Below are 25,011 nucleotides of genomic sequence, written 5' to 3'. Positions count from 1 at the left end.
CACAATATACAGTATATAACAGGGTGTCCCAAAAATTTCTCGTAATAAGAAAATAGGGGTTCCTGAGGTCATTTGAAGTAACTTTTTCCTTAGCGAAAATGCAATCCGCGGCTTTGTTTATGAGCTATTAACGAAAAATCCTGACCAATAAGAGGCGAGCTCGGCTAGTTCCAGTCCCGCGCCAGCTGATCTCGCCTCTTATTGGTCACTGTTTTTCTTTAATAACTCGTAAAAGAAGCCGCGGATTGCATTTTCGCTAAGGAAAAAGTTACTTCAAATGATCTGAGGAACCCTTCATTTCCGGATTGCGAGACGTTTTTGAGATTTTGCCGATTATTTCTCGTCACAATGAAATAATCGCAATAGTTTAAAAGAAAGCGATCTCTTAAAATCGTCGAGATTTGTAAAATTATGTATTTCGCTAGTTCGACGATCACAAAATCATGCGAAGCATTTCAATGCACCTACCGAAGTAACGAACCCTTGCGCCAATAAATAATATCTCAGTTCGAATACCTCACATTCGATGCACCAAAAATAACGGGGCTGGTTTTCGGACCGTTCCGCTCCTCCCAATTTCCCCGTAGTTGATTTGCGGAGGGACCGTTCGGTTTAAACCGGCGCACATCGAATAGGATCTTTTCTCGGATCCGTGCCGTGTAAACTGGCCGTGCAAGAGCGATCGCTCGTTTCCGGCGAAATGTTGTTCCGTTTACGAGGCCGGTTGATCTTTTTCAAGGTATCCAGGCGATCGCGAAAACTTTGTATAATGCCGGGACACAAAGGACCGAATTTCGAGCCCGGGGGGATTCATCGGTGCCCCCCGTCCCCCTTTCTCCATCCGCGGCTATAACCCCGATCACGGAAGTGGCCCTCTTGCCTTTCGATTTTCTGGCTTCCTGTGTGCCAGGCTGGCGTGCGGGGCCGTCGAGTGGCTGTGGAAAGGGTTTGAAGGCCGATGAACCGAAACTATTTACCTGGTCGGACTTGGCTCGTGCAAACACGAACCGGTCCCTCTCGCTCTACCCCTCTTTTCGCCCCTCTTTTTACCCATCTAACCCGAGCACGGCCCCTCGGCAGGATGCGGCAGGCATTTATCTACATGTGTACTATACGCGACCGAGAGCGATGGCTGTCGATCGTCGGTACGACGATAGCCCGCTGGCACGAGCGGCCCCGGACGATACTTATGAAATGAAGCTTTTTCAAGACGCGAACGGGGGCGTATCGAATTCGCATCGGGGGTTATTGGAGCGGCGTCGTTTGTACCGGTAGCTTCTGTAAATTGTTAATTCGGCCGGCTCTGTTGCGGTTCTTGTTCGATCGGTTGCAAATTCAGATAACGGCTACGATGTTGTTTGCCGAATAGCGAATGTCTGAAAGCAAACGTTCGTTCGCCGCCTATCCACTCCGCCTGCAAATAGCGAGAGTCACGTTCGCGGCGCAGTTTTGTCCACGCAATGCCGAGCGATGGCATCTTTTTTTGATAATACAGCAGCAGTTCGGTTATCTGATCTCAATTTGTTCCAACGAAATTTTGGACAATGTCTGACTTAATGAACTTCTGCCGAGCACACTTTAAAATTGACGCGATTTTTATCTATTTATCGAACCACATGTTACATCTTTAAATCATATTCACAGATATCTTGAAATGCGTTCTATGCGTTCATTCTGTCACTATATTTATTTATTTCTTCATGTAACTTTAGTTACTGTACTGCTCTTACTTATATGTTGTATGCAATACTATGTTATTTCTTTTTTCTAACTGTGTATTACAAAGCGGCAAGCATATAAATAGGGAAACTTGGAAAACGGTATAACTTTTTTAAGACTGGACTAAATGATTCCAAATGTTTTTAGATGATAAAGGGACTAGTCTATCAGACGATGACTATAATGCTGTTCTTAAATTTTGCTAATACTTGGAATGATAAAAAAATATTAAAAAACTCATGTTTTTCAACTTTTTTATCTGTGTCTGTAACTAAAGTTTAAAAGATGCGTCTTTTAGATCTCGGTAACTTGTATGCATCCTGAAACTTTCATTAGAAGACAATTTTAAAAAATTTCTATTTATGCCAAACAATAGCTGCTAGAGGAGCATTAAGACAGCATTGAGAAGAAATCGATTCAGAAAAATGTAATATTAAATATAACATTAATATTTCGTAAGACCACCATTTCGTTGTATAATATCGAAAAAGAGATCTGGAATTGCTGCACATCATTTTTCCAAATTCAATTTACTCAACACGTTCACGAAAAGTGAAATCAATAAGTAAATTAGGAATTACAATTTCCGGAGCTTTGCAATTTGTCAGACATGGACATTCGGTCGCAAACGTTTGAGTTTATGCATTTTTAGGCTACATACCTTGCCATGAATTCCACTAGCGTAAAATTTCAAATTTCTGTTCTGAATTATGCTTTTGAACTGCCACACCGGTATGAGCAGAAAGCAAATGACCGCACGAGAAAATCCCCGTTGAGTATACGTGGATGTGCTTTTTCAGGAGTCATGAACGCGAGGACTAGTTTACAGCCTTATATAAAATGTAAAACATTGAAACGGTTTTTCTTATTTCACCTCAGTCCACCGAGAGCTCTTTTCTTGCTGTGGCAATTGTTTTCATTTCTTACAGATTGTCGGATGGATTGTTGTACGAGGCGAATAATTTATTTTCAGCTTTTCTTGTGCTATCACATTTTTTAAGAATGATTCGTCGTAAGATTGCCAACTCCGTGAAAATCTAACAGACACATTCTTTACAACCAGACTGCGGATCTTTATACAAAATAAATATTGTCTTCATTAATTGCAAGATATAGGAACTACGTATACATTTATTCTTTTTTTTTAACAATTTTAGCGGCTTAACAGCGATACAGTAATATTTTCAAATTGTTTAAATGATTCAGCTGTTTCATATTTGATCTACAGAATCTTTATCATAAATGGATAAAATTCGCAGTCTATTTATAACTTTGGTGTCGTTCGAAGGTAATTTTTTTCTACATCTAGTCGCATAAATATTCAACCCTAAGTAATTATTTTATCCTGAACTATGATTTTCGTAAAAAATGTCTAGCATACTAGGGCCTGAATTAAAAAATACAAAATGATGTTTTAATCTGATTCTACACAAATCATCCAGTGTATTTTTTGTTATCAGCTATCGTGTAAAGTAGTAAGCTCTAGAAAATTAAAAATTTCCCACAAAATAAAGTAGAAACACAATGTTTGAGTGATTCACGATCACAGCATACCAGTTAAGGGTTCAGTTAGAATGAAAGAATCATTTTTCAAAACAACATTTTATGATTCTTTCACACGTATTACTTTAATGCTAAACATGATGCGGCTTTGCATGTTCCTGAGGAAACTAGTGAAATTTTTACGTTATCGTTTACATTTGTCACCATGATAATGAAGTACAAGTAAAACCAAACGATTGCACATCTTGAATGCAACTCTCTACTCATCGTTTCATTGCTTGACCATATTCTACAAAATGAGAAACATGATTAAAATATGAATAGAATATTCATGAAAACGTACATCGTTCTAGGATTTTGACTTCTGTCCCAAAAATTGATACTCCGTTAAATATTCTGCACTTCTTTTGATATTATTAGTGATATTATTATTCATACTCGTTGGTTTACATTGGGCACAGAAGTTATAATATTTTCATCTGTAGATTTAAATAATAATGAAATGCTCGTCGGGGTTCCTTTCCTCGGTTGAAAAGCGGGATATTCACCAAGGCATCAGATTATTATCAAGTACTCCACTTTGCCAGAAGTTCGCAGTTGCTCGCGGTTCGCAAATTGCTAATCATCACTGCAAATCTAACTTGATTTCGTGTTGACGCAGCTAATAATTTTCCTCCAAATGATGCTCTCGTACGTTGGTAATTAGGCCACGCAATTAGTCTAAACAAATACTTTAATACCTCTGCGGAGACGCAAATGAATTACGGTGAAACGTTTAACCGGAGGATATTAAAAACTGTAGAGCATATTCGTCGAAGCACATGCATGTAAACAATCATAGTCACCGACACTTCTCGCATCATTTGATTATTCAATTATACTAATTGTACGTACCGCAATGCGAATGCGGCAGTGACGATTGATTTTATTTAAATGTAATTATTCGTTTTACAATTTTAAACTCTCTGCAACAATTAAAAATTAATAAAATCGTACGATTAAATAAAATTAATGAAAGAATCGATGAAATAATATTTCAACAATATTGTGTAGTATGAATTCCTGTCAGTTCTAAAAAATGTTGGTTGAATAAAGTTAAATTAAATCCAATAAATGCTGTAATGCGTTGTAAATGTAATTATTTAATGATAAAAATAGGAAATCAATGAATTGTAGAAAAATGTTCAATTACATAATATATATCATGAAATATAATATCAACAGAATAATAGGATAATATAATACCTGTAAATTCACCTCACATAAATAAAAAACAAATCGTAATGATCAAGTAATTGAAGTATTTAAATAGATATTTCATCTGTAATAACTAGCTAATCAACTAAATATTTTAGTTCCTGCGGGGACTGTTAATAGTAATGATAGTAATGTTAATAGTAACAATAATCTTACAGGTCATCAGCCAAAGTGTCAAGGAATTCCAAGAAAGTTTAATACCAGGGCAAAAGACTAACACGTGTCTGATGGCTTCCACAGACCCAGCCCATCCACGGTGGTTAATTTAGCATACGAAAAGCGCGCCATAGCCCAGACATTAATCCTGGAGTCCGCTTGGTCGCGATCCATGGCAAACGTTACCGGTCCGGCTGGCAACATTTATTGTTAAACGTAAATCGATACTAATTCAACCGGCGGTCGACGAGCATAAATACCATCGTGGCCGAGATACTCTCGCGCACGCGGACACGCGCTCAAACATTATCATCCTCAGCAGCTGAGAGCAGAGTTGGGCAAAATTCATTCGATCGACGAATAACGAATATGAGTAACCTTTTTATTAATTTCTCGCGAATGAACAACTGCGTTTATTCGAAACAGTTTTATTCGTATAAGAATCAAATTTGTATTCGTTGTTCGCGAATGACAGCAATCGAAGCACAGTAATCAGATCTGTGTACAGAAATTGACACACAGTGATTAACTTCCCATCTTTTTAAGGACATAGTACCTCTATTAAAAACTTTTTCGTATATTTTCTTAAATATTTCGTGTGTTATTTGTATGTTATTTGTAGTATAAAAGTCGTCAATATATAATTGAAAAGTTTTAGTGAGTGCGATATAGATAAAAAAAAAACTATTTAATTGTTGAAAATTTTGAACGTCACATTAATGAGCACATTACAGTTTATTATTATATTTATCACCATAAGAGTTTCTTCAGCCATTACTTTAAACGTACAGGTAAATTGGCACAACGAAAAAACGTTACATGTGTCATTGCAGTCAACGAATAACGGCGTAGAAATAAATTATTCTTATTCGCAAAGACAAATAACATTTTATTCACGATCGAATTATTCGTGAATCAATTATATTCGGTAATGAACTATTCCCGAACGAATTATTTGCTAATGAACTATTCGTGAATAAAATCATTCGATGATCTACTAATTCGAATGATTATCTAGATAAAAAGTTATTCGGATAACGCCGAACTGTGGTTAAGAGGCAGCGATGGGAATTGAATTTTCGTCGTCAAAGGGCGACGCCGCTTATGCGAATTTAGCATGCGGCAGAAAGAAACGTGCGAGCGTAGTGTGCAGCGTGGTGTGAAAGGGTGGTAAAACAGGGGGCAGAGGGAAGAGGTTCGGAGGCTGGTTAGGTGGATGTGGGTGGTGGTCGTGTTGGTGGGTGTGGCAGGGCAGCAGGGCGAGCACGAGGTGGTACAGTAGAGGGTGGATTCAAAAAGAATGAAATAACGGATTGGGTCGCGGCCAACTGGCCGGCTTCCAACCAATCCTTAGCCGCCTGGATGCCGGAGTATATTATGTATACCATTCACCGGCCTTATATCCGTGCCCCGTGGAATCGTCCCGATGCATCCCATTCAAGATCATATTTCCCTGTGCGTTGTCCTTAAAGGGACCGGGTAGCCCGAAACAATAATTAGGGAATGAACGATTCGCCGCGTCGCGCGTCGCTTTTGGTCGGGCAACGTCAACCTCTCTCTCTGCCCTGGTCCCGGCTAGAGAATTTCGCAGCGTTCATTAACAGATACTCGACCGATTTCGTCACCGTCGAACCGGATTCACGGTGAAAAATTTCTCGCTCGACTGGCTCGCAATTATCTGGATAAATAGAGGGAAGGGCCGGCACCGTTTTTCGGGGCGTGATGAAATTATTAAGTAAATCGGGGCAACGTTTCGGAAGCCGCTCCACTCTCGGCTACGTACGCCAGCCGAGAACCGATTTCTGTGTATCCGCGAGGAAAGTTCAGTCGCTCGACGGATTCTGCTCCGTTTCGCTGATAATCTCGCTCGGCTACGTTCCCAGCACCCGAATAATTAGATTCGGGAGACGTGTGCTCCTCGATCAGACCTACGGGGGATGGATACTGTTGCCTATGGGTGGCGGAATCCTGCCAAATTCAGGGTGACCACCTTAATACGACTGTATCAATTAATATGTTGGACACCTTAATGCAGCGAAATTTTTTATATTGCTCTAATTCATTTAATAGTTCTGTTAGCGGAGCCTATTGTTTATTAATTTAATTTAATAATTTACTATTGTGTTTATTAATATGTGTATTGTTCATTGGCCAAATTTACCGTTGAGATAATTTAGAATTATGTTAATTTATAGTAGCTTCGTGTAATTAATTTCACTTCTCTTTTTAACATTTTGTCATGTACCGATTACATTTTAAAACATGCAGTACAAATTTTCGAAAATGTCACGCCGCTATGATACTGTGAGGTGATATAATTCTCGGATATAATTAACTTTATATTTTTGTTTACATTTGAATAAAAATATTAAATGTGTCTTAATCGATAAATATAAAGTTAATTATACCCGAAAATAGGCCAAAAAGTAAACCGTTTATACAGACTCATCAGATAGATTTAATAGGTCGGTCCATTAGTCGTTTCAATTTCGATTTAAACTTCCCTAATTCACTTCACTTTGTCAAAAAAAAAAATGTGGACCATTTTGATGCAGCGTGACAGCTGTTAATCGTATAGCTAAATATGTCGCAGATGTTTATTCTAGAATTTCACGTTTTTTCCAAAAACGCGTTGTTCTCGAGGCATTTAAATTAAAAATTTTCAAAGAAACACATACCATACAATATAATCGATAATTTTATAACTAGTCGTAGTTGCATGATGCAAATATAAGGAAAATCACAAACAAAGGCTTCCTTTACTTGATTTACCAATAATCCGCAATTTACCGTCGCCGTGGCTAACAGAAGCAAGTTGTAACAGAGAAGGGAATCAAACGGGCAAGTTAGACAGTTCCCAATTCAATCCTCCGCATTCCACCTAATGACTGCTTCGGCTTAAAGCTTTAAATTGCCCTTAGTCCATCTACCAAATAGGATTTGCCGATGTTTAGATCGCTACCTCCTCCGCAAAGGGTTTCGGGGGACCGTAATACCACAGTTTTGAATGAGTCTATCAGGCAGCAAGGCCGATTACTTGATACATAGATATCGAACGTTGTAATTAGTCTGTGTAAGCTACATTAAGTATCGTAATCTGTTCACTTCTACATCACTTAAGATATCGACATTATTTTTCTCAAGCCTTAGAAGTAAACTACGGATTTTATGCACTTATGACAGAATTGAGTAAGATGATACCAAAGAGCCGAAAAATAACGATTAATTACTTTCGATTTATTAAAGTTATTAAAGAAAGACAGAAACTTCTAAAAGGCTCTCACTTTGAAAAATTGATGAACAAAGTTTTCGTTTTGCGGAATGATTCGCAGTCTAGTCGTAAATCTCCGAAAATAGATGATCCCAAAATTCCGTAGTTTTTATTTATTTACTTTTTTATTTTACTTTGTACTTTATACTTTAAACTTTTATTTTGTTTATTTACACTTTCATTCGAACTATCGACAGTTATTTTACGCAAATATAGCAATTTACGACACAATTAGAGAGAAATAAACGATTTTGCACCATCTAAAACAGAAAATACGTGAATTTTCACTAGAAGAGTTTATGAGGTTTATGTTACATTAATTAGAAATAATAATTCGTTGTCATTTAGGTCGTATTTATAGATACATTTCTTACCGATTTCAAGTAAATAGTATGCTCTACGCTTCGTTTAATTAATTACGGGTGACGCAGATAATCACATTTTAAACGTATTTAGTATGACAATTCAACACAATAACGACGGTTAATATTTATTCAAACTATTTTGTTCACTGCGTGCACCGTTGCGAGATCACATGTGCATTGTTTCGATTTTACGAAGACCGGCGCCAATTATTCCTTTAAAGTTTACGTTCGTGATGAGGAATTTTTAATTAGCAGCATACCACCGTCGTCAATATATACCAGTGTCGTCAATAAGTTATTGTCTCGCTATACCAAAGAGGGATAATTGGAAGTTTCAGAACTTCTGATTGAAAGGAATGCTTTGGACGTTCGAAGGAAACCGAAAGAATGTGAACAGAGAATTTCTGTCACAAGCACGGGACACAAAGGGTCTGCCGAATCTCCGTTCGAACCTGTGTACTAAAATCAAACTCCACGGGAAAGTTGGAAAGGGATTCTTCAACGTCACTCTGCAAAATCGATCATTGGGATGGATCTCGTTATTATCGGGCCGTGTAATATGAAATGTCAGATTGTTCGTAGTGAAAGATTTATTTATTCCGTTTTCAAATAAAATGGATATTTTATGCGTCATTTAGTTGTACACATTTTTGCAAACTTTTTGCTTTTCGAAAATCGATTTAAAAAATTCCTCTTTAAAGAAGATCGTAAAAAATTCCTTGGGATCTGTAAGCAATAAAAAAAACCCTCATTTTATGAAATGACATTATTAATTAAATTACACAATACTAAGATTGCTAATCTTTAGAAACATTTAGAATTTAAGTGGCATGTTTATCGAATTTGAAGTTATCCTTTAATAATTCTTAAATTAATTCTATGATAGTCCACTGTTGACTTACTGATTTACCAACACTTGTAAAAATTTTCTTCATAGTAAATTACTTTATAGTAAATCCACTTTGTGCGTCGCGGCGCGTTGCCCGAACTATAAGAGTCGAAAATACAGTTGCAGTGTTTAATAGATAACAGAGTCCTTATCGACGACACGATGACTCTAAATTTTTTCTGCAATTTCCATGTATGTAGAGTGCAACTAAACGATAACTCTGGATTGTCAAGCAACTGGTGTAGAGCTGCGAAGAAGCTCGATAGAATTTTCTATAATTAACTCCCTACGTCGAGGCTGACTCGGCTGATACAAGCACGAGCATGTAATTTGTTATTCGATTAGAGCTACTCGACAATCGACGTAATGAAGGCTAAAAATGTTGAAATAAAAAGCTGAAATATTGGTCACCGTTCTATGGAGATGAATCGTGTCAGTAAATAATTTAGGAGGTTTTGGCAAAATGATGTTTTCTTCCGGGAGGTGAGAAGCATTGTGTTATGTTAATAATGTTAAGGTTATATTTAAAACAGGATGAAAATTCATTCTGGCAGTATTCTCAAGTGTTGTCAAACATCTTCTAATTGTTTCTTGTATTTAGTTAAAATTTGATGTTAGGAAAGAAGCAAAGTTTATTGATGAAATAAAACAGAAATAGATGAATTGTTATCTTAGGATCGTTTGTATGTGTGATACGAAAAGTTAATATTTGGCAGATAGTTTATTTTCTTATGTTTACATAAAAAGTTCTTTGCATATGTCATCCTCGTATTCTTCTTATAACGAGAATGCGGAATTTTATACAAAATAATAAGTTTTTTCTTCCTTCAAGCATCTTCAAAGTTTAAAACGTAAAAAAAGAGATATTTTCTCCATCGTATTTCCTTCAATTAATATTATAAAGCTGTACCACACACAGTGGCATTGGAGATAGTTTCCGTTATCGCAGTATTTCGTGAAGAAGTATGAATAATAAAAATCATTAATAACTAAAATTTAGAATTAAAATTTGTTAATAAAATGCTAGTAAAAATATGAACTATTTTCACACTAGTAGTGAACGCACCGAGGCACCGCTAGATGTTGTTATATCACGTTGCAAAACAATTTTTACATTATCAAATTTGTTTTCTATTTAAAAAACTATCAAAAGTATAACTGTTGTACGACTCGTAAGGCTAAATTGCATATGCATAGAATGCGATGGGTCATATAAATTGCAATACTCTAGGTCAGAAAAATTACCCTGCATTTTCGATTAAAATAGCCTAGTTTGCAGGGGGTTAATAAAAAAGAATTCTACTCCAATTTGGTTTCCATCTTTTTAAGAGCATTATGCACGATGCATCGAGCATCTTAGAAGGAGAATAAACATCCATTTTCGTTACCTGTGCTCTTAGTTCGCTCGTAATAGGAGAAACAGATATATTATTTCCGATAACCACGATTTATCGTGTAGACACGTAGTGGCAACAAATCAGACGCATGCTCGGCAATTAGAATTTACAGCTACAAAGCGGAGATAGCAGCGCGGTTGAATTCCTAACCTCGAAATCTAACGTAGCGATCCCTTTACCTTCACTGCATCACCGAACAGAAAATTAGCGTAACAAATCCTGTTCAGTCGAATACTCAACAATTTTTATATAAAACGTTGTGCATTCAGTCGTCCTCGAACCACATTTCATTTGTCATACGTGTAATCTTTACAGGTAAATGTGGACAGTAGATCTTTATGCGAAATAAACACGAGCCAAATAAACATTTTGTTCTTTCTTCAATGATTTTAATTGACTGAAAATTGAACATCAATATTCTTGAATTCTATAAATCTTTATCTAGTTATAAAATTTGATTAAATATGCTGTACTCATACGTGACGTATGCACTTTATTATTTTATTATCTTACAACGTATAATATCTAACTTTATTATCATTGGTTTATTTTAATAAATACAGGAAATACGTACGTAATATATAAATTTCTTAACGAGGTTAAATACAAATATAGTTTTATACAACCATGTCACAAAATGATATAAAGACATTATATAATTTTTCAAGACATAACTATAAATCCACTGCATATTTCATATTTTGTTGCATACGTCCATTCACTATGCATTAATTCATTCTGGAATATTCAGTAATTATATTATAAAATGTAAACTCGTGGTTTTTACACATATTTGACATTAGCAGTTTGGAAAGTTGTTTCAGCACTAATACCGGGAATATGGCAGAAGAAAATTATATAGAAACGTGTACACTATCATTTAAAAATATTTAAACATTAATTTCACACAAAATATTTCAATCGTTATTGGAGTTATCATGTATTTTAGATTACTACGCAAGTAAACGGTTCAACAGCAATTACAAAATGACAGAGTGTTTATCGTTTTCTTTTTTTCTCCGATCTATAAACAATTCAAGTCATTTCTGTACTTATGAAATACAGAAAATCATTTTGTATAAAACCTACATTTTTATGACACCACGAAGATTGTAGCACGAGCTTTTGTGGGGCAGCACTTTCAACGTGTAAGTGAACCTAAATAAATAACTTTCGTCAAATATGTAAAGCCCGTTTCCGTTAATATTTTACACGAGCCGAACACGAGTAAATTTTTCCTTGAAACACGCGAAGGTGTGATACAGGGAAATGTCCGCCATCCTTTTCCGATGCGATTCCCGCGGTAAACGGATTGCAATAAATAAAATTGCCGTTAAACGAAATAAAATCACTTTAAAACTTCAAAGTGTCAGAAAAACGAATATCACATTCTATGCATTTAAAATTGCTTCGAACGCAATAAATCAATTATAGGTAGATCGAAACAGGATCGCTAACAGGGCGCGATCGTTCTCACTAATTCAATGGATTAATGTTCGGAAACACCTGCATCCAGAATGAAAGATTGACAGAGATGAAATCGAATAGAAAGTGTTTATTACAATCGCAACTACGACAATTATATCGACCGATGCTCCCAGATTAATTGAGGAAAAAAGATACAGAAAGTTATTGTATCACAATTATACTATATATTAACTATATATATACAATAATTATACTAATATTTCGCTGAACGTTTATTGCAGCGAATAAAATAAAACTACATCATTAATTCATCATACGAAACCAATTAAATAATTATTGATCGTGTCACCCAGGCTAATGCATTTCAGATATATTAACTTCTACTTCGCTTCTAATTGAACTGCGAATTTTATGCATTTATGACAAAAAATGAGTATGTCGAATACAAAACAGCAGACAGATTTTGATTACGATCCAACTATATTGTTGAAGTAATAAATTTCTACCTGGCTATTGTTTCCTGCAATTCGCAAAGAAAATGATTATTTTCCATAAAGATCCGCAGTCTGCTTGTAACATTCGTTGCTAATTCTTCTAAATGATTCTAAATAATATCGACTGTTCTTCGTTTCACGCGTTTCCGATATGGCGACGTTCGCTCTGCCGTACTTTGTCTTGTAATGGAAGGCTAGGCAGCCTCGTACTTCGTTTAAAAATCAATCGAATCCCATTTAACGTTAACAATCGTTTGTTACAGCGCGGATGAAGGGTTCGACGGTACTTATCCAACGAACGTCGTCGTGAAGAACAATGGGACCTGCTTATACGTACCACCCGGCATATTCAAGAGCACTTGCAAGATAGACATTACCTGGTTCCCCTTTGACGATCAGCGCTGCGAAATGAAATTCGGCTCCTGGACGTACGATGGCTTTCAAGTAAGTGATTAACTCTTCCACCATTTCTGTTGACTGCGTTAGCAAATCGATTCGTGCTCACTATACTGCGGATCTTGGCGCAAATCTGAATTTTTAAGGATTTTTATACGTACGTACGTACTTTTGTATGCCATATTTTTATACGAACATAATTGTCGGAACGGCATGTAAACTGATATCTCAAAATATTAAAATTGTTGTCTTCGCCTAACAGAAATATTCAGAGATATTTAATAAAATAGATTTTGCCGGTGTACGATGTTTGTAACAGAATAATTATAATAAAAGGGAATGTCTTGCGTACAATATCAGTATAAAGACAAATGAATTCATGCAATTTTCATTAAATGTATTCCCTTATTGAAATATGAAGCCATAAAATCGAGCCAATTTGAGGCTGCGAAATTAAATCTTTGAAATTTCGAAATATAAAACTGTGTATTCGGAACGTAATTTTAATTGGGTGCTACGAAATTAAATGCTTTGAATCTCAAAAAATATAATATATGAACGAAAACTTAATAAAAGATTCAAAAAGTTGTAGTTAAAAGGTAAAACATGGTTGCAAGTTTATTTTATGGAATCGGTTGTGAAAAAACACTTTTCTACTAATAAATGTGTAAATTCATGACGTATGAATGCATTTACTGTTCAAATTACAATGTGCGTGCATTGACTAAATCTGTGCACATTCGCTACATTCACTTCAACGTATACAATATAAATGTTGTTGATTTTTACTTAACTTCTTCTTTTGCATTGCATATTCATGTACACTGTCAATGCATAGAACGTGTATGAATATTCAGATTGTTACTGAACGGTTGGTATAACCTGAAAAACTTTTCGGAACGAAAAAGTAAGTCAATAATATTGTAAAGGCAAGTCAAACATGATATATAAAAAATGAAGTCATCAAAATACAATAAAACGTGTTATTTTTTATCCGAAAGAGTCAAAGAACAATGCAATAAAATCTTTTGTACGACGAAGTTCCCTTGTTGTTAAATCAATCTATATGTTATTGATTCCGAGTCAATATTTATTAATATTAACATTGACATAGAATTTTCGCGATTGGATTCATCGAGAACGGAACGTCGCATAAATAAATAATTCAATATTTTTGTATGGTTATATCTATATTCTCTCCCAGTACGCTTTATTACGGTTTCGGCATAAGCTCCCGAAATTTGAAATACACTGTGATTTATTAACTTATGCTTGACGTGGTCGAACATCAGTTCTTTCAATTATTATATGCGCTTTAATTTCTCTACTTATATCTCTTAATTGATGTAATAGTCTTCACAAAATTTACTGGTATTTATTTAGAGTCTGATCTAATCTTAGAGTTTGATTTAATTTTAGATAAATGTTCCATTGATTTATTATTTTTGCAATCATCACACACATACAAGTATACATTTAAATTTATTAACAATAAATAAGAGAAATTTTAAAAGATCAAATTTCTAATATATTATTTAATAATTACTTTGTTCGAAATTTGTTTATGCGACTGCATTACACATTTAAAAACACACGACTTAAAAACAAAATTTCATTTTTACAACCAATAATTATCGAAATATTTCAAGAAACGTGTTTCCGATACCTACCTTCGAGGGCTGTTTTCACCCCTTCAATGTTAACGACGGCCGATAAAATTGCATCGAATATTTTTCACCTGTATACCAATTAACGGTTAACAAATTTTCTGTCAAGTCGGAATTATTAAAAATATTGAATAAATTTGGAAGAAATTTTAGCAATGACTTCCTAGTAACAATTATAATTATTTTACTAATCTGGAAGCTGTTTAATTTTCTATATTATAAATCTTATGCATTTATGATAAAAGATGAGTAAGCGGAGTTTGAAACAATAGAAAGATTAACAAATTTTCAGAATTTAACACGTTCCGTGCCACGTGTACCATCGATGGTACACGCTTGAATGTTTACTTAGTGAACTGAACAAATTGTTTACAAGAAATTTAGAACCGAAGAATCAATTTCCACCGCAAGAATGGGCGTTGATAAGTTTTTGTTGCGTTGTTATGTGTACGAGAATTAATAATTGCACGTAATACATCAAGTTTTAGTAAAATATCAAAGTATGAAGATTCGAGTAAAAAAAGCTCGGCACGGAACGTGTTAAGCATTCTCCGCTTATTAAAATTATTAAAGAAAGTAGGATAGTTTTACTCAGCCCTTGTTCCCTTGCAATTGCAGCAGAAAGTCATGATTCCGCAGGAAATATCTAACACACTGGGAGATATCTACGAAATACAAACAATAGAAGCTTGGTGTATCTTATAGTTCCGCGCCGTCAGACTGGACTCGGGGACTAATTTAATGAAACATTAAACTCTAAATGAAAGTCCTAGCGAGTACGATAAACTCGTGCAGAAGTTAAACGGATTTTCTGTTAATGACACTTCGCTGTTTCGTGGATGCTGGGTAGTCTTCCGTGTAGATTCCAAGCTGGACAGGGTCAACATCGATTAGATCCTGGAATTTCCATCTGCGGCCAGTTTAAGAATTCGTAAAGACACGGCGAGACCACATTTTCACGTATTCACTGTACCTTAGCTCGGTTTACTTTTAATTTGGCACGTACTGCTCCCGAAAGGACAGCCAATTTAAATAGACGTCCAATTAAAATTACATGCCTCTGGTTTCCGGATGGACCGTAGGATCTTAATCGGATGATTACGTTTATGTGTGTCGTAAGTTAAGATTGCTCCTCCAAACAGTTTTAATTCGTTTTTCAATACCACACCGTTTACCGCTGCATTTAACCTTTTCTATATTTAACGCATTCCAATGTGTTCTGGTTCCCTCGCTCTATTCTATATTATTTATAAAGCGCGCAGTGCACTACATAAAATTGTCAATGGAACGTATTCGGTGTTTCGGTTGGAAGTTAAAATAAACAGATGAATAAATTGATCGTGCACACTCGTCGTTTAAGTTCGGTAAATCGCGATTCGATGCATAAAGAATACAGATATCTATTTAGGGTGCTAGCATAATTAATACAGATGCTAATTAAATTACTTTATATATTAATACTTTTTTTAATCGTTCAATAAGAGTGTTAGAAAAGCGCTTGCTGAAGTATTTTGCCAATAAAAATAGGATTCCTACGAGCATATGGTTTCACAGCTACCAGTAAAAAGGTTAAAAAGTTCTGTGTTTTCACTCTGAACATTAAAAAATCGTCTCTCGTTTTATCGTGAGAGAACGAAATAACTTTTCGAACGACTCAACATAATATTTTCATAATAACTTCACGATATGGACTGAAATATTTATAAGTTAATCTCCTGAAGCATTAATTTCCTACGTATATAAAAAAGATCAGATTAATGTAAATGACATTGGCATGAGCGGAATGTTTTAGTGGTTCTGTTAACTGTAGATAATAATATGTACTTCCTTCGAGTTCGCGGAGCTCACGGTTTCGCATTACATAGTTCCATAAGCGCGACCGAGCTCTGCCAACCTTTTAGCTCGCTCAAACGAAACTGTGGTAATAATGTTTCTCGAAAACATTATTCCGAGAGGATTCCGAAAAATTCACGAATCGCGGAAGGTGTATTTCGGGGACAATATATAGGCGGCACCGTGGCCTGCAGAGAATTCACGGTAATGCGGTTTCTGGCTCGTCGTTTCGGTTGGTTAATATAATGGACGGCCATATTCGTGGTAAGATACTTCGACCAATTTCTTTCTCATCGATTCGCATACGGTCGAAAGTTATTTAGGTCTAATTGTGAAATTTTTACTTCCATGATATGAACACATGTATCGCGAAATTACTTGAAATTTTCATAAATATAAGCTACATCCGAAAATGTTAGGGCCACCTTACGAAATAGCAATTGTAAAAGTTTAGTAGCTAATAGAAAAACATTATAAGATCGAGTGACTAATCCTAGCATGCTTAAGGGAGGAACATAGTTTTGTTTTTAAATTTGATATCAAATACCAAATAAGGCTACTAAACATTAAGAACTATTTTACGATTTTACTGAAATTGCGAACACACGAAACGAAATTCTATTTTAGTTTATCGACTCATGTGGATCATGATACTATACCTATTTACAATTTAGATAAAGTACACATATTTACGGTTCAATTATTAGGAACAATAATTGGTAATAAAATGTAATGAATATTATTGATTTAACGTCTTCAAACATTACTGGTCTTTGATCTACACGTATGAGAGGATCCATGTAACTATAACGATATGTAACTGATCACATAACATATTGTAAGCTAACGACGCTTTCGTCAAAATTATTGAAAAATTAATTAACGTATAGATACAAAAATTTTATTTCGATATCTGCGTGAAGCGTCGAAAGTAACCTGACCTGCACCCATTCGTCGCTGGTGAATGTTTTTTAATCATTAAAATTGTCAACGTGAAAATGTAGACTGCGTGTAATTTCAATTTGAGGATGTTTAATGGTCTCATAAGAAGAACAATAAGCGGAATGAAGTATAGTAGGTACGAAAGGCAGTGGAAAGGTGAAAAGAGTGAAACGGGAAAAGTGAGATACGGAACAGTTCCGCCAGTTGCACTCGATTCAGTAAATGTCGGACTAAACGCAAATTCGTGCTCCCTTTCTGATCATTTCTCCTACTTTTGCATCCTTTTGTGTCCATCCATTAATGCGACCAATTATACGGCGCACTTCGTACGAAACTCGATCAAAGAGCAATTAAATTCAGAAAAATCGGATACCGAAATGCAGTGACACGAACAACATTTTTCTATATGTGCTCGGTTTGATTGACGAGTTTTATTCGAAAAATGGCAACTAAATTAAAAATGAACGGTTTCATTTTTACTGTTCAACGCATTAGGATATCTCGATTAACCAAGTCACGCTTGAATATTCTAATTCCGGCTCATACATCATACACAAGTATTTTCGCGTAGGTGGATTAATATTTAATAACTAGGTTTCATGCATTTATGGTAACATCGACTAGAAACTTGAAACAGCTGATTGGTTAAAAGGATTTAAGTGTGCTACTATATTATTTTCAGTCTGTCATAATTATTGGGTGCATGCAAAAGTTTTTGTCTTTCTTCTAACTTTCTTTATATTAATACATGATGTATTAATATGTGGTACATCTGCAAATTACAATTTTCTTAAACAATATTTCTTTAAAAACAACAAGCCGTATAATACCCACGTACATGTAACGATATTACTAAAATGAACTGTTTCGTTCAAAGAATTAATAAAATATTTTAAGTATTGTAGTCAGCTGATAAGAATTTTCAAATAATATCCAAGATACTTTAGAAATTTGCATACTACTTGCATACTCATACTAAATACTCATTTAGAGACTCTAGTGAGCTTCCATTAACCCTTTGTACTCGGAGAATTTTCGCAGATCACCTACAGCTATTCGAATGTATTACATAGTAAGTTTCGAAACATAACGTAATTGACATAACGTTGAAAGCGATTGTTCCAATTAAATAGAATATTGCATAAAATTGTATCGATCTCAACAATTTCTATCATAATTAGCAGCAGTCATGTTACGTCCTCAAAGAAGTAACATCCGAGTGCAAATAGTTAAAAGAAGAACTAGAGACGAAATAGTTCCGGTTCTAATCGATCGCAATAAATTGTCAACAGTTGGACCTGCAGCTGCAAGATGAGTCCGGAGGTGACATCAGCAGTTTCATCACTAACGGCGAGTGGGATCTGTTAGGTGAGTTTTTACAAGCCCTATCGAGGATCGTTTCCTGACACAGCCGAGTAGTTTCCTCGGCGTTGAAAGCAATTCCACGGCGATTAGCAATTCTAAAATCGGCCCGCGTGTTCCCGGGGCACAAAGGACTCGCGATCAATCGTTTCGTCGCGCGACAGCAGCTGCATCTTACTACCGGGCTCCATCCAATCCAGATTTTCATCCCCGGCTACACATGGTGGTAACGTTTTCCACTTCGCGAGTGAAAATTAATTAGAACTTCGTGTCCCGACATGAAATCGCTCTAATTATTTCAATCACGGCGGACCCGTTTCACGCACGTAATAACGGCGATCGTTTGCTTTCTAAATGCTGAACCAATTAACCAACTAACTTGCCTGTCGGATGAATTTTACAAATGGAAAGGTGTTTTCACCGATCCCATCGACGCGGCGAGCACTTTCGACACGCCACTTGCTAATCGTAACCGAATATGGCCCGCCCGGCACGGCGGTTCACTTATTTGCGAAGTTAATTACGCGCGTTTCAACACTTGAAATCGTATAATTAGCACATTCCATTTTCAAGAAAGTATTCCGGAATTTTCAGCGCCGATAAATATGTATGCGAACGACCACGTTGCCACGGCGTTCCTCGTCGCCACTGAAAATTTCATTTTCGCTTACCGCCGGCGCCCTTTTTGTTTTTATCTTCGCGTTCGAGCAGACGGCTTGGTTATCAACCATTATTTCGGCGGACCAGCCAGCGAACGTCAATGAGTAACGACACCAGATACACCATCGTGCCACAATATTTTTCTTTTATACGTGAAGACGCGACGACGGTGAACAATATTTTGTTCTACGCGAAAAATATTCATGCCGCTTGCGATCTTCAGACTACGGATCTTTGTGCGTTTATTGCGTGTGCAGATTTTTAAAATGCAAAAAAGAAATAAACGTATAAATTAACAAGGTTAACGGCAGTTTTATTTTTTTTACTGCAACGAGTAATGTTTTAGTTGACGAGGAAATCTGAGTTCGAAAAGAGTTTGGATGGTCATTTCACTGATATTATATTTCATATGTAATTATAGACGATCGTACACAAAAAGTTAGAATAAAAATTGGTTAAATGTTTTCAATTCAAACATGTTTTATTTACGAATAACTATCGGTAGTTATTGTTCAAAGACCTTTTATTTCTGACTTATACAAATGATTCAGAGGCTTTACACTAGATAATTTATTTAGCAAATACACGTGTGTTACGAGTACATATATTCGATATTACTTACTGTTAGTTTCTATATTCCTGCGGAACATTGTTCAAGAAAATTATAAATTATTCATTTAACTTTTGCTCCATATCAATGATTTAGTCAATTTTCTGGCATAAAGGTTCGCAGTCTATTAATAAGATTCTTATTTTCGACATTAATTAGCATGTGAAAGTACGAATTTGTAGGAACATCCACAATATCCCTTTGATATTGTGTCTTCTCGATGGCAAAAAAGAAATACGTGTCGGTTTATTAAATTTACACCAGCAGAAGAGATTTACGTTTTCTCAATATTGATCCTATTCCGCAATTATTAAAAAGTTTGTCGTGCACGTTCCCGAAGCGCGTTCGGATCGGTGTAGGATGATGAACAACTGTTTAATGATCCACCATTAGCGCAGTTCCACACGGAATTATTTACTTCCATATTGCGAGATATCGGGCAATGTTTGCCCTGAGTCGTCGTCAGCTGCTCGAATGCGAATGTGGATTTACTTGGTTACTTTTCCGCGAACTGCAAATTCGCCGGCTGTTCATTATTTCCCACGAAATTGTCAACAGAGGGCGACGTTTAGTTTACACTTCCAAATGGAATATGAGTTTGGCAAACCTAAGAGTAGTCGTTCCACATGTGATTTACCATTTCGCTACTTCGACGCGAATGGTCGCCGCGATAACAACGAAGCGTTTGCGTAACAGTTAATTCTACAACTAGCGCCGACTAGTCGATGCAGGCGAGTGACGGCGATCGAAGCAAATTTACTTCTCAAAACATCGTAACTGTTGTTTCGATTATTCAAATTTGACAATCGACCAGCAGTTTCTGCGAGTTGACAAGTCAACTCGTACCGAAATGAGTTCGCACAGAGATATACATATATTCAAAGACGCGCAGTAATCAAAATACTGCTATCAGTAATTAAAATAGCAATTAAAGTAGAATAGTTCAATTAGTCTAGTGATAAATACGGTATCCATGTAAATAATATTTTGATTTAAGTAAATATGATTTGTTAAGACTTTTATAATTGTTTAAAAACGTAAATTCAATTCTTGATTTTGTTTCTCTGGATAACTTTGAACAAGTTTAGACGAGGTAATTTTCATTGAAATGTCACGATTAACAACACTAATAAATAAATAGATCGTACGAAATATTGTTTCCTTTACTGAAAGCTTCTAAATCTACTGTGATTAACCATTATTACTTATTAAAAAGCTGTATTAATGGTTCTTCTTTCAAGAAATATTTATCATTAACTTCATATTGCTCTAAAGATCACGTTAAACCATTTTTAAGTTAAGTTTGGAAACGTAGTTGTTATTAAACTTAAACGAATCTTGCATTTGTCATTTCTAGAAACCAGATATATTGTTGGAAAGTAAAACTGTTGTATCGATCGCATTAAAAATGTCTAAGAACGCATCAAATTTCATAGTTACTTACACTGACACCGTAAGTTCGCCACACAACTCTATGAAACTGAAGTTAACGTAAAATGAAGTTAACGTCCAAGGTGCTTCTGCACAAGATGCATCACCTGCTTCTGCATAGACGAGCACACAAAAACAATAAAGATGATTCACACAGACGAGTGCCCTATTTAACCATCTTATCGAGTTATGTAGTTATTTTTGTACTTCAGCAGCGTACAGCTGCTTATCTTCGTGGGAATTGCTCCAAATAGCTACCACCAACCTGAAAGCAAGCCTACAGCCGTCGATTCATAGACTTCCGTAATCTTTCTTTTGAATTTCTGTTAAAGGCACTTTTATTGCTTTCGCAAGAAGAGATTTATCGAGTATTGTACACGGATACCACACAGATACAATTTAGCCAGCTCAGATCGTTCTGAAAAATTACTTCGGTTGAAAAATTGCTATGGATTAAGTACGAGGACGAATCGAACCATTTTTACACTATGCTTTTTCACTGTGAAAATCTTCTTAGATCTTCTTCATTATGACATAAGAATTTATCCATCGGCCTCAATTACGCTCTACTGTACGTTAATGAAATTCTCAAGTTTATATTGTTTGCCATTAGCTTTACTTTCTGGTCGGGTTTAATAGTCACTGTGATGGCGAATTTTGTTCATTGACATCGACCATCATTGTGTTACATTGTCTATTTATTATCGCGGATTTTAAATTTTCGTTATAGGCTCAGATAAAAAGGTTAAACAATGAGGGTTTCTAACTTTTTCTTTTCATTCTAACTATTAGCAAAATTAAAAAAAGATGACACTCTTTAGCCATCGTCTATTAGACTAGTCTCTCTGTGATCTAAAAAAATTAAAGTCATTTAGTTCAGCATTCAAAAAATTATTGCGTTCTAAAAGGTGTACGAAACATGTTTGTGCGCCACTGTATGTATAAATATGTACATTAAAGTTATGATACGTAAAACACGTTAATTGCAGAACTATCGCTTTCAACTATCTGACAGAATCAATGTAATTTAGTTACTGTAATCTAATCTGTAGAATTCGTGTTTATTAGAATGACTACTCTTTCATCTCTAGTTGATCTTAGACATATTAACACTTGGTTTACAGAACAGGACAAAGTGACTAACATAAAATAGCTGCTTTCAGTGCTCCGTAAATCTATTATTAATAGAATGTTTTCTATTATTAATAAATGTTACAGAGTAAACCCACGTATCGTTAAATTATCGTTATAATTTCATTTTATTCCTTTTTGCGTTAAATTTTTGTGCAATAATATTCTATTCTGTTCGTTCTATAGTTATAAAATAAGGATGAGTTAGTTTTCTTCTGCTTTTCTTTTCTTTTTTACTGAATAAAATTTGTCCTCTTTTAGAAAAATATCGTTTCTCGGTAGAATGTGAATAATTCCTTCATTGTTATATGAACTCCTACGCACAAAAGCTGAAAATATTTGGACTATGCGACGCATTGTATGTTCTCTGTTGATATTAGTTTCCTAGTCGCAGAGTTCAGCTGCTTCTTGCCGCTGTCAAGAAACTGTCTACTTCTGAGCCCGTTTACTCGCACTTGTTCTTTTCTTGCGACTCGTACAGCTGCATATCCCTCACGTGCATTTCGCCCAAGAATCTGAAATATTCGTGTGAACAGCAGAACCGCAAACGGCGCAAACATTGCGGGACAATCTAATAAACTGGTCTCGCGCGTACCATCGAATAAAACGACTGCGAACTAAAGGGTATTGCGTCAGGTTTTCGTAGAATAGTTTGTAAATATCAATTCTGCGAGTGTGCCGACCGAGCCCGGACAGTTTTAGGAAAATTGTAAAATGGAAGTGTGTCCCTCTCCGCGGGCGCATAGCTTTTATTTGCGGGGTTCTATACGCGCGAGGTGTCGGTGTGTGTGCGGCGGTGTATGTATATACGGGGCTCATGAGGCCCTTGGCAGAAATGTATCTTAAGTGACTTCAGCCGCGGTAAAATGTGGCTGTAACTGAAGAAACACTTGAAAATAAAGCCGCGGACTCTCTTCCGGCATGTTGCTTGAGATAATTCAAGTGCATGGTGCGCACCCGTATAAAATAGTTGAGTCATCGCTATCGGAGCCCCGTCTTTTTATTTCCGCGAGCATTTTTCCAACGCGAGCGAAACTGCCAGCTTCGAATATTCTCCACTTTATCTTCGTCCCCGTTTAATTATTCCATTTACCTCGCTGTCGGTTCGCGACACGGAATCTCAGAGAGAGAGAGAGAGAGAGAGAGAGAGAGGTAGCAAATGATTTGCAAAGTAGAATTGAAAAGAAATATTTGATTAATTTCGGCGACCTTCTGTTACGGGCTCCTTAAATACAACTTGTCGTCAGAAATCGAAATTAAAGAATAATAAATTGTTTCTTTGATTTATTTTAATCTGTGTTAAAATAAGTACAACGAAACTATAAGAATTTCTTCTATTTGAATAAAATTATCATTATACAGGAAAACAATCTTCATAATGAAGAACGGTTGAATTGATGAAACGGATTTTCTGTGTATGCTTAGAAAATTATGTAAAAAAGACGCTGAACGATTCACTTATTAGCAATTATTATTCGAATAAAAAATGGAAAATTCGACTAAATGGAATTCAGTCGAAAATTATTATTTTAGATAAATACTTACAAAAACAACTTGCGAAACTATTGGAAGTTGTTTCGCATTTGTTTTTGTCATAAATGCATAAAATCTACGGTCTACTGATTATTATGGACGTTACGGTCTGGGCGAATTTGAAAACAAGTTGATATAATTCGATAAAATTTGTTACAGGGGTTCCTGGTAAAAGGAACGAAATTTACTACAATTGTTGCCCGGAGCCATACATAGATATTACGTTCGTTGTTATCATCAGAAGGCGAACGCTTTACTATTTCTTCAACCTGATCGTGCCGTGCGTTCTAATCGCCAGCATGGCCGTTCTAGGATTCACCTTGCCACCGGATTCTGGCGAGAAACTTTCATTAGGTGAGTTCACTAACTATCTTACACTTTCCAAGTATATTTGCATATTAACGCCCCTGCAGGTTACATTTTACTATGTAAAAATGTCGAAAGGCAATTTGAATTATTCAAACAGAGATACATCACACTCGACAACAAGCTGTAAACTGATCCTTCCACTGGGACAAACAAATAGTTATTTGAAAATGTTTATCACGAGATAGACAAGACTATTTTATTTGTCTTTATAGAACGGTCACGTTTATTTATTATACACAAACATTTCCGTATATTCGTTATACATTACGAACAATCATAGACAAATATTATTTGCTTGCCTAAAAGTCTCGTCGCATGTTTTAAGATTCACAATATCTGTTATGTTAAATAAAAATGTATAAAATGTAAATACGGTTCAATTTATTCGCAATTTAATTTACCTACTTAATTATATTACTTATTTTGATATGTACTGGGATTAACATTAATGAAATATTTGTAATATTACATATAATACTTATATATAATATAAAATAGCCTACTCTCTTTCATTTTACATCCTAATTTGATCAATCGTGTTTTATTCACGATCTCAAACTATAAACAATATATCAACTTACAACACAATCATAGAGAT

General features: G+C 35.6%; 1 protein-coding gene across 3 annotated transcripts in view; it reads left to right on the top strand.

The window, feature by feature from the left end:
- The window catches only part of nAChRa7 (nicotinic acetylcholine receptor alpha7 subunit), a 385,318-nt gene that overhangs the window by 342,523 nt on the left and 17,784 nt on the right, over nucleotides 1–25,011 (top strand). For all 3 annotated transcript variants that reach the window (XM_033468051.2, XM_033468053.2, XM_033468052.2), the window contains 3 exons: nucleotides 12,743–12,923; nucleotides 18,610–18,685; nucleotides 24,204–24,398. In XM_033468051.2, coding sequence (XP_033323942.1) covers nucleotides 12,743–12,923; nucleotides 18,610–18,685; nucleotides 24,204–24,398 — 452 coding nt within the window. The remainder of the gene's footprint in view (nucleotides 1–12,742; nucleotides 12,924–18,609; nucleotides 18,686–24,203; nucleotides 24,399–25,011) is intronic.

The sequence above is a fragment of the Megalopta genalis genome, chromosome 11 (genome assembly GCF_051020955.1).
Source record: "Megalopta genalis isolate 19385.01 chromosome 11, iyMegGena1_principal, whole genome shotgun sequence".
Taxonomy (NCBI): domain Eukaryota; kingdom Metazoa; phylum Arthropoda; class Insecta; order Hymenoptera; family Halictidae; genus Megalopta; species Megalopta genalis.
Note: the sequence above shows the minus strand (reverse complement) of the source record. Positions and strands in the feature narration are given on the sequence as shown.